At 54.7% G+C, this 15,297-nt stretch overlaps 2 protein-coding genes across 2 annotated transcripts in view; both read left to right on the top strand.

Moving 5' to 3' along the window:
- Window positions 1-15,297, top strand: part of LOC140400183 (REST corepressor 2-like) — a 1,146,610-nt gene that overhangs the window by 569,763 nt on the left and 561,550 nt on the right. The gene's annotated exons all lie outside the window — the stretch shown is intronic.
- The window catches only part of LOC140399833 (transcriptional-regulating factor 1-like), a 322,907-nt gene that overhangs the window by 211,313 nt on the left and 96,297 nt on the right, over window positions 1-15,297 (top strand). Inside the window, exons 2-3 of the mRNA XM_072489286.1 lie at window positions 7,350-7,584; window positions 10,232-11,325. Coding sequence (XP_072345387.1) covers window positions 10,296-11,325 — 1,030 coding nt within the window. The 5' untranslated portion in view covers window positions 7,350-7,584; window positions 10,232-10,295. The remainder of the gene's footprint in view (window positions 1-7,349; window positions 7,585-10,231; window positions 11,326-15,297) is intronic.

Here is a 15,297-nt window from a genome sequence, read left to right as displayed (position 1 = left end):
AGGGTCAGTACTGAGGGAGTGCCGCACTGTCAGAGGGTCAGTACTGAGGGAGTGCCGCACTGTCGGAGGGTCAGTACTGAGGGAGTGCAGCACTGTCAGAGGGTCAGTACTGAGGGAGCCCCGCACTGTCAGAGAGTCAGTACTGAGGGAGTGCCGCACTGTCAGAGGGTCAGTACTGAGGGAGTGCAGCACTGTCAGAGGGTCAGTACTGAGGGAGCGCCGCACTGTCAGAGGGTCTGTACTGAGGGAGTGCTGCACTGTCAGAGGGTCAGTACTGAGGGAGTGCCGCACTGTCAGAGGGTCAGTACTGAGGGAGCCCCGCACTGTCAGAGGGTCAGTACTGAGGGAGTGCCGCACTGTCAGAGGGTCAGTACTGAGGGAGTGCTGCACTGTCAGAGGGTCAGTACTGAGGGAGTGCCGCACTGTCAGAGGGTCAGTACTGAGGGAGCGCCGCACTGTCAGAGGGTCAGTACTGAGGGAGTGCCGCACTGTCAGAGGGTCAGTGCTGAGGGAGTGCTGCACTGTCAGCGGGTCAGTACTGAGGGAATGCTGCACTGTCAGAGGGTCAGTACTGAGGGAGTGCCGCACTGTCAGAGGGTCAGTGCTGAGGGAGTGCCACACTGTCAGAGGGTCAGTACTGAGGGAGTGCTGCACTGTCAGAGGGTCAGTACTGAGGGAGTGCCGCACTGTCAGAGGGTCAGTACTGAGGGAGCCCCGCACTGTCAGAGGGTCAGTACTGAGGGAGTGCCGCACTGTCAGAGGGTCAGTACTGACGGAGTGCCGCACTGTCAGAGGGTCAGTGCTGAGGGAGTGCTGCACTGTCAGGGGGTCAGTACTGAGGAAATGCTGCACTGTCAGAGGGTCAGTACTGAGGGAGTGCCGCACTGTCAGAGGGTCAGTGCTGAGGGAGTGCCGCACTGTCAGAGGGTCAGTACTGAGGGAGTGCCGCACTGTCAGAGGGTCAGTTCTGAGGGAGTGCCGCACTGTCAGAGGGTCAGTACTGAGGGAATGCCGCACTGTCAGAGGGTCAGTGCTGAGGGAGTGCAGCTCTGTCAGAGAGTCAGTACTGAGGGAGTGCCGCACTGTCAGAGGGTCAGTACTGAGGGAGTGCCGCACTGTCAGAGGGTCAGTGCTGAGGGAGTGCCGCACTGTCAGAGGGTCAGTACTGAGGGAGTGCCGCACTATCAGAGGGTCAGTGCTGAGGGAGTGCCGCACTGTCAGAGGGTCAGTACTGAGGGAGTGCCGCACTGTCAGAGGGTCAGTGCTGAGGGAGTGCCGCACTGTCAGAGGGTCAGTACTGAGGGAGTGCCGCACTGTCAGAAGGTCAGTACTGAGGGAGTGCTGCACTGTCAGAGGGTCAGTACTGAGGCTGTGCCGCACTGTCAGAGGGTCAGTACTGAGGCTGTGCCCCACTGTCAGAGGGTCAGTACTGAGGGAGTTCCGCACTGTCAGAGAGTCAGTACTGAGGGAGTGCCGCACTGTCAGAGGGTCAGTACTGAGGGAGTGCTGCACTATCAGAGGGTCAGTACTGAGGGAGTGCCGCACTGTCAGAGGGTCAGTACTGAGGGAGTGCAGCACTGTCAGAGGGTCAGTACTGAGGGAGCGCCGCACTGTCAGAGGGTCAGTACTGAGGGAGTGCTGCACTGTCAGAGAGTCAGTACTGAGGGAGTGCCGCACTGTCAGAGGGTCAGTACTGAGGGAGCCCCGCACTGTCAGAGGGTCAGTTCTGAGGGAGTGCCGCTCTGTCAGAGGGTCAGTACTGAGGGAGTGCTGCACTGTCAGAGGGTCAGTACTGAGGGAGTGCCGCACTGTCAGAGGGTCAGTACTGAGGGAGCGCCGCACTGTCAGAGGGTCAGTACTGAGGGAGTGCCGCACTGTCAGAGGGTCAGTGCTGAGGGAGTGCTGCACTGTCAGAGGGTCAGTACTGAGGGAATGCTGCACTGTCAGAGGGTCAGTACTGAGGGAGTGCCGCACTGTCAGAGGGTCAGTGCTGAGGGAGTGCCACACTGTCAGAGGGTCAGTACTGAGGGAGTGCTGCACTGTCAGAGGGTCAGTACTGAGGGAGTGCCGCACTGTCAGAGGGTCAGTACTGAGGGAGCCCCGCACTGTCAGAGGGTCAGTACTGAGGGAGTGCCGCACTGTCAGAGGGTCAGTACTGACGGAGTGCCGCACTGTCAGAGGGTCAGTGCTGAGGGAGTGCTGCACTGTCAGGGGGTCAGTACTGAGGGAATGCTGCACTGTCAGAGGGTCAGTACTGAGGGAGTGCCGCACTGTCAGAGGGTCAGCGCTGAGGGAGTGCCGCACTGTCAGAGGGTCAGTACTGAGGGAGTGCCGCACTGTCAGAGGGTCAGTACTGAGGGAGTGCCGCACTGTCAGAGGGTCAGTACTGAGGGAATGCCGCACTGTCAGAGGGTCAGTGCTGAGGGAGTGCAGCTCTGTCAGAGAGTCAGTACTGAGGGAGTGCCGCACTGTCAGAGGGTCAGTACTGAGGGAGTGCCGCACTGTCAGAGGGTCAGTGCTGAGGGAGTGCCGCACTGTCAGAGGGTCAGTACTGAGGGAGTGCCGCACTATCAGAGGGTCAGTGCTGAGGGAGTGCCGCACTGTCAGAGGGTCAGTACTGAGGGAGTGCCGCACTGTCAGAGGGTCAGTGCTGAGGGAGTGCCGCACTGTCAGAGGGTCAGTACTGAGGGAGTGCCGCACTGTCAGAAGGTCAGTACTGAGGGAGTGCTGTACTGTCAGAGGGTCAGTACTGAGGCTGTGCCGCACTGTCAGAGGGTCAGTACTGAGGCTGTGCCCCACTGTCAGAGGGTCAGTACTGAGGGAGTTCCGCACTGTCAGAGAGTCAGTACTGAGGGAGTGCCGCACTGTCAGAGGGTCAGTACTGAGGGAGTGCTGCACTATCAGAGGGTCAGTACTGAGGGAGTGCTGCACTGTCAGAGAGTCAGTACTGAGGGAGTGCCGCACTGTCAGCAGGTCAGTACTGAGGGAGTGCCGCACTGTCAGAGTGTCAGTACTGAGGGAGTGCCGCACTGTCAGAGGGTCAGTACTGAGGGAGTGCCGCACTGTCAGAGGGTCAGTACTGAGGGAGTGCTGCACTGTCAGGAGGTCAGTACTGAGGGAGTGCCGCACTGTCAGAGGGTCAGTACTGAGGGAGTGCCGCACTATCAGAGGGTCAGTGCTGAGGGAGTGCCGCACTGTCAGAGGGTCAGTACTGAGGGAGTGCCGCACTGTCAGAGGGTCAGTGCTGAGGGAGTGCCGCACTGTCAGAGGGTCAGTACTGAGGGAGTGCCGCACTGTCAGAAGGTCAGTACTGAGGGAGTGCTGCACTGTCAGAGGGTCAGTACTGAGGCTGTGCCGCACTGTCAGAGGGTCAGTACTGAGGCTGTGCCCCACTGTCAGAGGGTCAGTACTGAGGGAGTTCCGCACTGTCAGAGAGTCAGTACTGAGGGAGTGCCGCACTGTCAGAGGGTCAGTACTGAGGGAGTGCTGCACTATCAGAGGGTCAGTACTGAGGGAGTGCCGCACTGTCAGAGGGTCAGTACTGAGGGAGTGCAGCACTGTCAGAGGGTCAGTACTGAGGGAGCGCCGCACTGTCAGAGGGTCAGTACTGAGGGAGTGCTGCACTGTCAGAGAGTCAGTACTGAGGGAGTGCCGCACTGTCAGAGGGTCAGTACTGAGGGAGCCCCGCACTGTCAGAGGGTCAGTTCTGAGGGAGTGCCGCTCTGTCAGAGGGTCAGTACTGAGGGAGTGCTGCACTGTCAGAGGGTCAGTACTGAGGGAGTGCCGCACTGTCAGAGGGTCAGTACTGAGGGAGCGCCGCACTGTCAGAGGGTCAGTACTGAGGGAGTGCCGCACTGTCAGAGGGTCAGTGCTGAGGGAGTGCTGCACTGTCAGAGGGTCAGTACTGAGGGAATGCTGCACTGTCAGAGGGTCAGTACTGAGGGAGTGCCGCACTGTCAGAGGGTCAGTGCTGAGGGAGTGCCGCACTGTCAGAGGGTCAGTACTGAGGGAGTGCTGCACTGTCAGAGGGTCAGTACTGAGGGAGTGCTGCACTGTCAGAGGGTCAGTACTGAGGGAGTGCCGCACTGTCAGAGGGTCAGTACTGAGGGAGCCCCGCACTGTCAGAGGGTCAGTACTGAGGGAGTGCCGCACTGTCAGAGGGTCAGTACTGACGGAGTGCCGCACTGTCAGAGGGTCAGTGCTGAGGGAGTGCTGCACTGTCAGGGGGTCAGTACTGAGGGAATGCTGCACTGTCAGAGGGTCAGTACTGAGGGAGTGCCGCACTGTCAGAGGGTCAGCGCTGAGGGAGTGCCGCACTGTCAGAGGGTCAGTACTGAGGGAGTGCCGCACTGTCAGAGGGTCAGTACTGAGGGAGTGCCGCACTGTCAGAGGGTCAGTACTGAGGGAATGCCGCACTGTCAGAGGGTCAGTGCTGAGGGAGTGCAGCTCTGTCAGAGAGTCAGTACTGAGGGAGTGCCGCACTGTCAGAGGGTCAGTACTGAGGGAGTGCCGCACTGTCAGAGGGTCAGTGCTGAGGGAGTGCCGCACTGTCAGAGGGTCAGTACTGAGGGAGTGCCGCACTATCAGAGGGTCAGTGCTGAGGGAGTGCCGCACTGTCAGAGGGTCAGTACTGAGGGAGTGCCGCACTGTCAGAGGGTCAGTGCTGAGGGAGTGCCGCACTGTCAGAGGGTCAGTACTGAGGGAGTGCCGCACTGTCAGAAGGTCAGTACTGAGGGAGTGCTGTACTGTCAGAGGGTCAGTACTGAGGCTGTGCCGCACTGTCAGAGGGTCAGTACTGAGGCTGTGCCCCACTGTCAGAGGGTCAGTACTGAGGGAGTTCCGCACTGTCAGAGAGTCAGTACTGAGGGAGTGCCGCACTGTCAGAGGGTCAGTACTGAGGGAGTGCTGCACTATCAGAGGGTCAGTACTGAGGGAGTGCTGCACTGTCAGAGAGTCAGTACTGAGGGAGTGCCGCACTGTCAGCAGGTCAGTACTGAGGGAGTGCCGCACTGTCAGAGTGTCAGTACTGAGGGAGTGCCGCACTGTCAGAGGGTCAGTACTGAGGGAGTGCCGCACTGTCAGAGGGTCAGTACTGAGGGAGTGCTGCACTGTCAGGAGGTCAGTACTGAGGGAGTGCCGCACTGTCAGAGGGTCAGTACTGAGGGAGTGCTGCACTGTCAGAGGGTCAGTACTGAGGGAGTGCCGCACTGTCAGAGGGTCAGTACTGAGGGAGTGCCGCACTGTCAGAGGGTCAGTACTGAGGGAGTGCCGTACTGTCAGAGGGTCAGTACTGAGGGAGTGCTGCACTGTCAGAGGGTCAGTACTGAGGGAGTGCCGCACTGTCAGAGGGTCAGTACTGAGGGAGTGCCGTACTGTCAGAGGGTTAGTACTGAGGGAGTGCCGCACTGTCAGAGGGTCAGTACTGAGGGAGTGCCGCACTGTCAGAGGGTCAGTACTGAGGGAGTGCCGCATTGTCTGATGGTCAGTACTGAGCGATCGCCGCACTGTCAGAGGATCAGTACTGAGGGAGTGCCGCACTGTCAGAGGGTCAGTGCTGAGGGAGTACCGCACTGTTGAGGAGCACGAGTGAGAGGGTGTGCTGTCCTGCAGAGTGCCATCTTTTAATGATTGTGGTAGTCACGACTAGTGGTATATTATATGAATTACGGCACTGCCTGTATATTAAGGGTACAATGGTAAATCCCTGCCTGCCCTTGGTGACAAAAGAAAAAATCGGCAGCACGGTAGCATTGTGGAAAGCACAATTGCTTCACAGCTCCAGGGTCCCAGGTTTAATTCCGGCTTGGGTCACTGTCTGTGCGGAGTCTGCACAACCTCTAGTGTGTGCGTGGGTTTCCTCCAGGTGCTCCGGTTTCCTCCCACAGTCCAAAGATGTGCAGGTTAGGTGGATTGGCCGTGATAAATTGCTTAGTGTCTAAAATTGCCCTTAGTGTTGGGTGGGGTTACTGGGTTATGGGGATATAGTGGAGGTGTGGGCCTGGGTAGGGTGCTCTTTCCAAGAGCAGGTGCAGAGTCGATGGGTCGAATGGCCTCCTTCTGCACTGTAAATTCTATGATAATCTATGCTGGCTCCGCCCAGTAGGCGGAGTATAAAAGTGTGTGCTTTCCGGTGCTGCAGCCATTCTGGTTCCAGCTACAGGCGGCACAACATCTTTGCTCAATAAAACCTCGATTGTTCCACCATTCTCGTCTTTGTGGTAATTGACGGTGCATCAATGATACATCAAACTGAGGCTCTGTCCACATCTTCGCCTGGGTGTGAAAGATCCCACGGTCACTCCTGGAAGAGAAGGGGGAGCTCTCCCAGGTGCACCGGGGACAAAATAACCCTTCAGCCAACATCGTGAAAACACAGATTGCTATCTTTGGGATCTTGCTGTGTGCAAATTACTGCTGCATTTTTTAACAACAGTGACCACACTTCAAAAAGCCGTTATTTATTTTGTGTGATGCATCAAGACCAGGGGCGTCATTCTCCGACCCCTCGCTGGGTTGGAGAATCGCCGGGGGCTGCCGTGAATCCCGCCCCCGCCGGTTGCCGAAGTCTCCGGGACCGGATATTCGGCTAGGGGCGGGAATCGCGCCGCGCCGGTTGGCGGGCCCCCCCGCTGGATTCTCCGGCCCGGATGGGCCGAAGTCCCGCCGATAAATTGCCTGTCCCGCCGGCGTGGATTAAACCACCTTTTGAACGGCGGGACAAGGCGGCGTGGGCGGGCTCCGGGGTCCTGGGGGGGGTGCCCCCACGGTGGCCTGGCCCGCGATCGGGGCCCACCGATCCGCGGGCGGGCCTGTGCCGTGGGGGCACACTTTCCCTTCCGCCTCCGCCACGGTCTCCACCATGGCGGAGGCGGAAGAGACTCCCTCCACTGCGCATGCGCGGGAAACTGTCAGCGGCCGCTGACGCTCCCGCGCATGCGCCGCCCGGAGATGTCATTTCCGCGCCAGCTGGCGGGGCAACAAAGGCCGTTTCCGCCAGCTGGCGGGGCGGAAATGCCTCCGGCGTCGGCCTAGCCCCTCAATGTTGGGGCTCGGCCCCCAAAGATGTGGAGCATTCCGCACCTTTGGGGCGGCGTGATGCCCGACTGATTGGCACCGTTTTGGGCGCCAGTCGGCGGACATCGCGCCGTTTGGGGAGAATTTCGCCCGTGGTGTCAGTCACCACGAAATGGGAGCATTTTGTTCACCTTTCCCGGTTATGACAGTGGAATGTGCCTCCCGCTGAAAGACCAGGAGCCAGGAGAGCAGAAACTGCTGTGTAAGCTGAGGGGATGCTAGCATCGGGCTGAGGGAGAGGGTATCTCCACTGAAATCTCCCCTTTCTCTTCTAGGTACTGACTGACGTCTGGTCGACAGAGTTACAGGGATTTACAGTGCGGAAGGAGGCCATTCGGCCCATCGAGCCTGCACCGGCCCTTGGAAAGATCACACCAGTTAATCCCAAGCCTCCAACCTATCCCTGTAACCTTTTACCGAGAGTCGGACGGGTGTCGGAAGAGAACTCCAAGACTTAGGGCCCAGGCGACTGACAGTGCGCCCGACATTGGTGGGGTAATTAAGTATCGGGTAAGTGTAAGAGGACAGACTTGGGGGAGAGATCGTAGAGGCTTTAAGGAGGTTTCAGAGGTAAGGCAGGGAAAAGCCATGGAGGGATTTAGAAACAAGGAAGAGTGATTTTGCCCATTTAAATGCGATTTCTTCTCGTGCATTGAACCCAATTTGGGGTTTATTCTGTTTAAAGCAGTTCTGACCAGTGGATTCGTCCAGTACTGTGGAACAATAATGACCTGGCCACAATCGCGGCACCAAATTAATGAAATATCTTCAGCCTAACACAACGCCTCGGACTCCATTCTCTGCCTATCCCAACCATCCCAATCCCACCGGTTGCCTCTCTCGCACCTCCTTTAGGAGGTCTTCCCAGACACAAGCCAACAGGAATGTTGCTCCATGGTGAAGTCGCAGCATCGTACTCAAGCTCCTGACTACCACATGGGGCAGAGCTGAGGACATCATAGATTATCATAGAATTTACAGTGTAGAAGGAGGCCATTCGGCCCATCGAGTCTGCACCAGCCCTTGGAAAGAGCACACCAGTTAATCCCAAGCCTCCACCCTATCCCTGTAACCTTTTTTGGACACGTAGGGCAATTTAGCATATCCAATCCACCCAACTTGCACATCCTTGAACTCTCACTTTTAGGATTATGGCATCAGGCTTCTGGAGTACTCGCCCCTAATAATAGTGTTACGGATGAGGCGTTTTCAGAACCCCAAAATGTATCATGGAGTTCAACCAACCTCTCCCTTTAATGGATTTGTTGCTTTTCCGAGCACACGGCTTTTCCCCTAGTTGTGGGATTACAATTATGGACACGTGGGTTTTTAAACACAAAACACTGTGTATTCCATGAACTCAACTTAACATCTTAAATAAACATTGGATCTCTTAACACCCCTTACTTCAAAGATAACTCAGAAAATATTGCAACAGTAAATAATTCCTTCAAATGTTCCTTCAAACTTCCAAGAGACTTAACACCTTTAAACAGTATCACATCAGGTTAAAGGATGTATATATATTTTCTGTAGAATGGCAGAGATATATTAGCTTGGTTGATTTCAGCTCCAGCACCTTGCTTTCTTCATGCAGCTCTCTGGAAACCCACAGACACACCCACTCTGCTTTCTCAAACCTGGCTTTCTCCCTTCGAAGCAGATCACAGCAAACCAGAACTGCTCAAGCTGCTCTCTCAAACTGCCTTTCTACTTTTAAACTGCTCTCAGCAAAACCAGCCAGGCACTTTTTAAACTGCAAAACCAAACTGCAAAATGGCTGAACTGAGCTGAGCTCCACCCACTCTATGACATCACTGTTTTCTTAAAGGTACATTGCTTAAACATCCAGTTCTTAAAGGCACTCTCGCATGACAATAATAATAATCTTTATTGTCACAAGTAGGCTTACTTTAACACTGCAATGAAGTTACTGTGAAAATGCCCTCGTCACCACACTCCGGCACCTGTTCGGGTCACAGAGGGAGAATTCAGAATGTCCAATTCACTTAACAAGCACGTCTTTCGGGACTTGTGGGAGGAAACCCGGAGGAAACCCACGCAGACACGTGGTGAATGTGCAGACTCCGCACAGACAGTGACCCAAGCCGGGAATCGAACCGGGGACCCTGGTGCCGTGAAGCTACAGTGCTAACCACTGTGCTACCGTGTTGCAAGGTTCCTGTTCCAAATTATTCCCCACCATCCATTTCAGTAGAAAAGACTTTTCACAAAGTACTCTGGTAACTTCACTCGCCATCAATAAAAATGTCAAGCTGGCGGCACGTCGCACAGTGGTTAGCACTTGGACTACGGCGCTGTCCGTGTGGAGTTTGCACATTCTCCCCATGTTTGCATGGGTTTCGCCCCCACAACCCAATGATGCGCAGGTTAGGTGGATTGGCCGCGCCAAATTGCCCCTTAATTGGAAACAAAAATAATTGGGTATTTTAAATTTTAAAAATAACGAAAATAAAAATGTCAAATTGATAAAAACATTTGACCAAAAGACTCATTTGAAACCTCTACCAAATGATGCTTCTGAGTGTTTTCTCACATCCAATTTAATACGTTCTCTCTGAATCTCTCCCTTGATTGAGCCCTGCGTCCTCCGGGCCTCAGATAGGCTGACCTCCTCTCACAGGCGTGTCGGTGCAGAGTATTTCTGTGCGCGTTTCTCTCTGCAGTTTCTCATCTGGGCTGTCGGGGGCTGCACACCCAACAACGGCCGGAACGCCCCCTCTGTCCCAGTGCAGCCAGCCAGGAGCTGCGTCACATCGGCACGGTAGCACAGTGGTTAGCACTGTTGCTTCACAGCTCCAGGGTCCCGGGTTCGATTCCCGGCTTGGGTCACTGTCTGTGCGGAGTCTGCACGTTCTCCCCCGTGTCTGCGTGGGTTTCCTCCGGGTGCTCCGGTTTCCCCCCACAAGCCCCGAAAGACGTGCTGTTGGGTGAATTGGACATTCTGAATTCTCCCTCAGTGTACCTGAACAGGCGCCGGAATGTGGCGACTAGGGGATTTTCACAGTAACTTCATTGCAGTCTCTCAGTAGGCCCCACCTACCCCCCTCAGCCCCGACTCCAACCCCCAGTGTGGGGAATCCCCCAGATGGTTAAACCTCGCTAATTGGTGATTAACTCCTCCTCTTTGTTTTAGCTCTCAGCTCCGCAGACCGATGACCTCCAGGTTTTATTTGGATTAGCCAGACGGGGGCCAAGCCATGGGCGACCAGCAGCTGAGCCAGCCGGAGAGCGGCGAGGGGGCAGGACTGCTCTTCTTCCAGCATCAGCAGGGGCAGGGAGACCCTCTGCCCGGGATGCATGGCAGCCTCTCGCACGAGCTTGGGCTGGAGGGCGTCCCCGACTCTCCCGCCTCGCCCTGCTTCGACCCTGACCCTGGGGACTCCGGCAGACTGGAAATGGGTGGCCACAAGGGGATGGAGCTGGCCGGGAATGCCGACTGGGGTCACTCGGACATGGGCGGCCACGTCAATGTGAAACAGGAGACCGGCATTGCCAGGCTGGCGAGTGCAGCGAGCGGGTACACCTACTGCCTCCCATTCGACCAGTGCGAGGACCAGTTGTCGAAACGGACGGATGGGAAACTGGACTCGTTCAACGAAGCCTTCGCCAACCGGCACTCGCTAGTTCACGGCTCCGGTGTGATGGGTAACTATCCCCAGAACATGACACTGCGGCAGATGCTGTCTGAGAAACCGCCAGCCCACCGCTACCCCCACCCCAGGGTGCCTCAGCACCTGCCGTGCATGCCCGTGAGCTCGCAGCCCAAAGTGATGCTTCAACAGTCGCTGCATTACAGCTATCCGCAGCTCTTGCGCTTGTCGGAGCTGCAACAACAGCAGCAGCTGCCCACTATCACTCAGCAGATGGCGCAGGACATCTTGCAGCAGCCCGCAGTCCCAATGCAGCAACAACAGCTCCACAAGCCCTCGGCGGAGGCCAAGCAGCAGAGCGACGGACAGCACCAGGCGGGCCACTACCACCAGATGCAGCAGCCCAGCCACCACCACCTGCTGCAGCACATGCAGATGGCCCAGATCAGCAGGGATGCGGCCCAGCGCACAGCTGTCCAGCACCAGTGCCAGCCGGGGAAGTTCGAGCAGTTCCACCACCCGCTCAACGCACCTCCTCAATACCTGTACGGCGAAAGACAACACTACAGGGTTCAAGGGCAACAGAGAGACACGCTGACACATCAGCTGTACCAGCAGCCCACTCACAGCTCACCAGGTATCTCTCCGGCATTGCATCTTATACCAGAGTTCATGGCATTCCCGGAGTCCCAGTGAGGGGTATATCAGTGTTACAGTGAGGGGTGTGGGATATATCAGTGTTACAGTGAGGGGTGTGGGGTATATCAGTGTTACAGTGAGGGGTGTGGGGTATATCAGTGTTACAGTGAGGGGTGTGGGGTATATCAGAGTGTTACAGTGAGGGGTGTGGGGTATATCAGTGTTACAGTGAGGGGTGTGGGATATATCAGTGTTACAGAGAGGGGTGTGGGGTATATCAGAGTGTTACAGTGAGGGGTGTGGGATATATCAGTGTGACAGTGAGGGGTGTGGGATATATCAGTGTTACAGAGAGGGGTGTGGGGTATATCAGTGTTACAGTGAGGGGTGTGGGGTATATCAGTGTTACAGTGAGGGGTGTGGGGTATATCAGAGTGTTACAGTGAGGGGTGTGGGATATATCAGTGTTACAGTGAGGGGTGTGGTGTATATCAGTGTTACAGTGAGGGGTGTGGTGTATATCAGTGTTACAGTGAGGGGTGTGGGGTATATCAGAGTGTTACAGTGAGGGGCGTGGGATATATCAGTGTTACAGTGAGGGGTGTGGGGTATATCAGTGTTACAGTGAGGGGTGTGGGGTATATAAGTGTTACAGTGAGGGGTGTGGGATATATCAGTGTTACAGTGAGGGGTGTGGGATATATCAGTGTTACAGTGAGGGGTGTGGGGTATATCAGAGTGTTACAGTGAGGGGTGTGGGATATATCAGTGTTACAGTGAGGGGTGTGGGTATATCAGTGTTACAGTGAGGGGTGTGGGGTATATCAGTGTTGCAGTGAGGGGTGTGGGGTATATCAGTGTTACAGTGAGGGGTGTGGGATATATCAGTGTTACAGAGAGGGGTGTGGGGTATATCAGTGTTACAGTGAGGGGTGTGGGGTATATCAGTGTTACAGTGAGGGTGTGTGGGGTATATCAGAGTGTTACAGTGAGGGGTGTGGGATATATCAGCGTTACAGAGAGGGGTGTGGGGTATATCAGAGTGTTACAGTGAGGGGTGTGGGATATATCAGTGTTACAGTGAGGGGTGTGGGATATATCAGTGTTACAGAGAGGGGTGTGGGGTATATCAGTGTTACAGTGAGGGGTGTGGGGTATATCAGTGTTACAGTGAGGGGTTTGGGGTATATCAGAGTGTTACAGTGAGGGGTGTGGGGTATATCAGTGTTACAGTGAGGGGTGTGGGATATATCAGTGTTACAGTGAGGGGTGTGGGGTTTATCAGTGTTACAGTGAGGGGTGTGGGGTATATCAGAGTGTTACAGTGAGGGGTGTGGGGTATATCAGTGTTACAGTGAGGGGTGTGGGATATATCAGTGTTACAGTGAGGGGTGTGGGGTATATCAGTGTTACAGTGAGGGGTGTGGGGTATATCTGTGTTACAGTGAGGGGTGTGGGGTATATCAGTGTTACAGTCAGGGGTGTGGATATATCAGTGTTACAGTGAGGGGTGTGGGGTGTATCAGTGTTACAGTGAGGGGTGTGGGGTATATCAGTGTGTTACAGTGAGGGGTGTGGGGTGTATCAGTGTTACAGTGAGGGGTGTGTGGTGTATCAGAGTGTTACAGTGAGGGGTGTGGGGTATATCAGTGCTTACAGTGAGCGGTGTGGGATATATCAGTGTTACAGTGAGGGGTGTGGGGTATATCAGTGTTACAGTGAGGGGTGTGGGGTATATCAGTGTTACAATGAGGGGTGTGGGGTATATCAGAGTGTTACAGTGAGGGGTGTGGGGTATATCAGTGTTACAGTGAGGGGTGTGGGATATATCAGTGTTACAGTGAGGGGTGTGGGATATATCAGTGTTACAGTGAGGGGTGTGGGGTAATCAGAGTGTTACAGTGAGGGGTGTGGGGTATATCAGAGTGTTACAGTGAGGGGTGTGGGTATATCAGAGTGTTACAGTGAGGGGTGTGGGGTATATCAGTGTTACAGTGAGGGGTGTGGGGTATATCAGTGTTACAGTGAGGGGTGTGGGGTATATCAGAGTATTACAGTGAGGGGTGTGGGGTATATCAGAGTGTTACAGTGAGGGGTGTGGGATATATCAGAGTGTCATAGTGCGGGGTGTGGGGTATATCAGTGTTACAGTGAGGGGTGTGGGTATATCAGTGTTACAGTGAGGGGTGTGGGATATATCAGTGTTACAGTGTGGGGTATATCTGTGTTACAGTGAGGGGTGTGGGTATATCAGTGTTACAGTGAGGGGTGTGGGGTATATCAGTGTTACAGTGAGGGGTGTGGGGTATATCTGTGTTACAGTGAGGGGTGTGGGTATATCAGTGTTACAGTGAGGGGTGTGGGATATATCAGTGTTACAGTGAGGGGTGTTGGATATATCAGTGTAACAGTGAGGGGTGTGGGTATATCAGTGTTACAGTGAGGGGTGTGGGATATATCAGTGTTACAGTGAGGGGTGTGGGGTATATCTGTGTTACTGTGAGGGGTGTGGGTATATCAGTGTTACAGTGAGGGGTGTGGGGTATATCAGTGTTACAGTGAGGGGTGTGGGGTATATCAGAGTGTTACAGTGAGGGGTGTGGGGTATATCAGAGTGTTACAGTGAGGGGTGTGGGGTATATCAGTGTTACAGTGAGGGGTGTGGGGTATATCAGTGTTACAGTGAGGGGTGTGGGGTATATCAGTGTTACAGTGAGGCGTGTGGGTTATATCAGAGTGTTACAGAGAGGGGTGTGGGATATATCAGTGTTACAGTGAGGGGTGTGGGGTATATCAGTGTTACAGTGAGGGGTGTGGTTTATATCAGAGTGTTACAGTTAGGGGTGTGGGATATATCAGTGTTACAGTGAGGGGTGTGGGGTATATCAGTGTTACAGTGAGGGGTGTGGGATATATCAGAGTGTTACAGCGAGGGGTGTGGGATATATCAGTGTTACAGCGAGGGGTGTGGGGTATATCAGTGTTACAGTGAGGGGTGTGGGATATATCAGTGTTACAGTGAGGGGTGTGGGGTATATCAGTGTTACAGTGAGGGGTGTGGGGTATATCAGTGTTACAGTGAGGGGTGTGGGGTATATCAGTGTTACAGTGAGGGGTGTGGGATATATCAGTGTTACAGTGAGGGGTGTGGGGTATATCAGTGTTACAGAGAGGGGTGTGGGATATATCAGTGTTACAGAGAGGGGTGTGGGGTATATCAGTGTTACAGTGAGGGGTGTGGGGTATATCAGTGTTACAGTGAGGGGTGTGGGGTATATCAGAGTGTTACAGTGAGGGGTGTGGGGTATATCAGTGTTTCAGTGAGGGGTGTGGGATATATCAGTGTTACAGTGAGGGGTGTGGGATATATCAGTGTTACAGTGAGGGGTGTGGGGTATATCAGAGTGTTACAGTGAGGGGTGTGGGATATATCAGTGTTACAGTGAGGGGTGTGGGTATATCAGTGTTACAGTGAGGAGAGTGGGGTATATCAGTGTTACAGTGAGGGGTGTGGGGTATATCAGTGTTACAGTGAGGGGTGTGGGGTATATCAGAGTGTTACAGTGAGGGGAGTGGGGTATATCAGTGTTACAGTGAGGGGTGTGGGATATATCAGTGTTACAGAGAGGGGTGTGGGGTATATCAGAGTGTTACAGTGAGGGGTGTGGGATATATCAGTGTGACAGTGAGGGGTGTGGGATATATCAGTGTTACAGAGAGGGGTGTGGGGTATATCAGTGTTACAGTGAGGGGTGTGGGGTATATCAGAGTGTTACAGTGAGGGGTGTGGGATATATCAGTGTTACAGTGAGGGGTGTGGGTATATCAGTGTTACAGTGAGGAGTGTGGGGTATATCAGTGTTACAGTGAGGGGTGTGGGGTATATCAGTGTTACAGTGAGGGGTGTGGGGTATATCAGAGTGTTACAGTGAGGGGTGTGGGGTATATCAGAGTGTTACAGTGAGAGGTG

The sequence above is a fragment of the Scyliorhinus torazame genome, chromosome 24 (assembly GCF_047496885.1).
Source record: "Scyliorhinus torazame isolate Kashiwa2021f chromosome 24, sScyTor2.1, whole genome shotgun sequence".
In the NCBI taxonomy this organism is placed as follows: Eukaryota; Metazoa; Chordata; class Chondrichthyes; order Carcharhiniformes; family Scyliorhinidae; genus Scyliorhinus; species Scyliorhinus torazame.
This window is presented reverse-complemented; position numbering and strand designations above follow the sequence as displayed.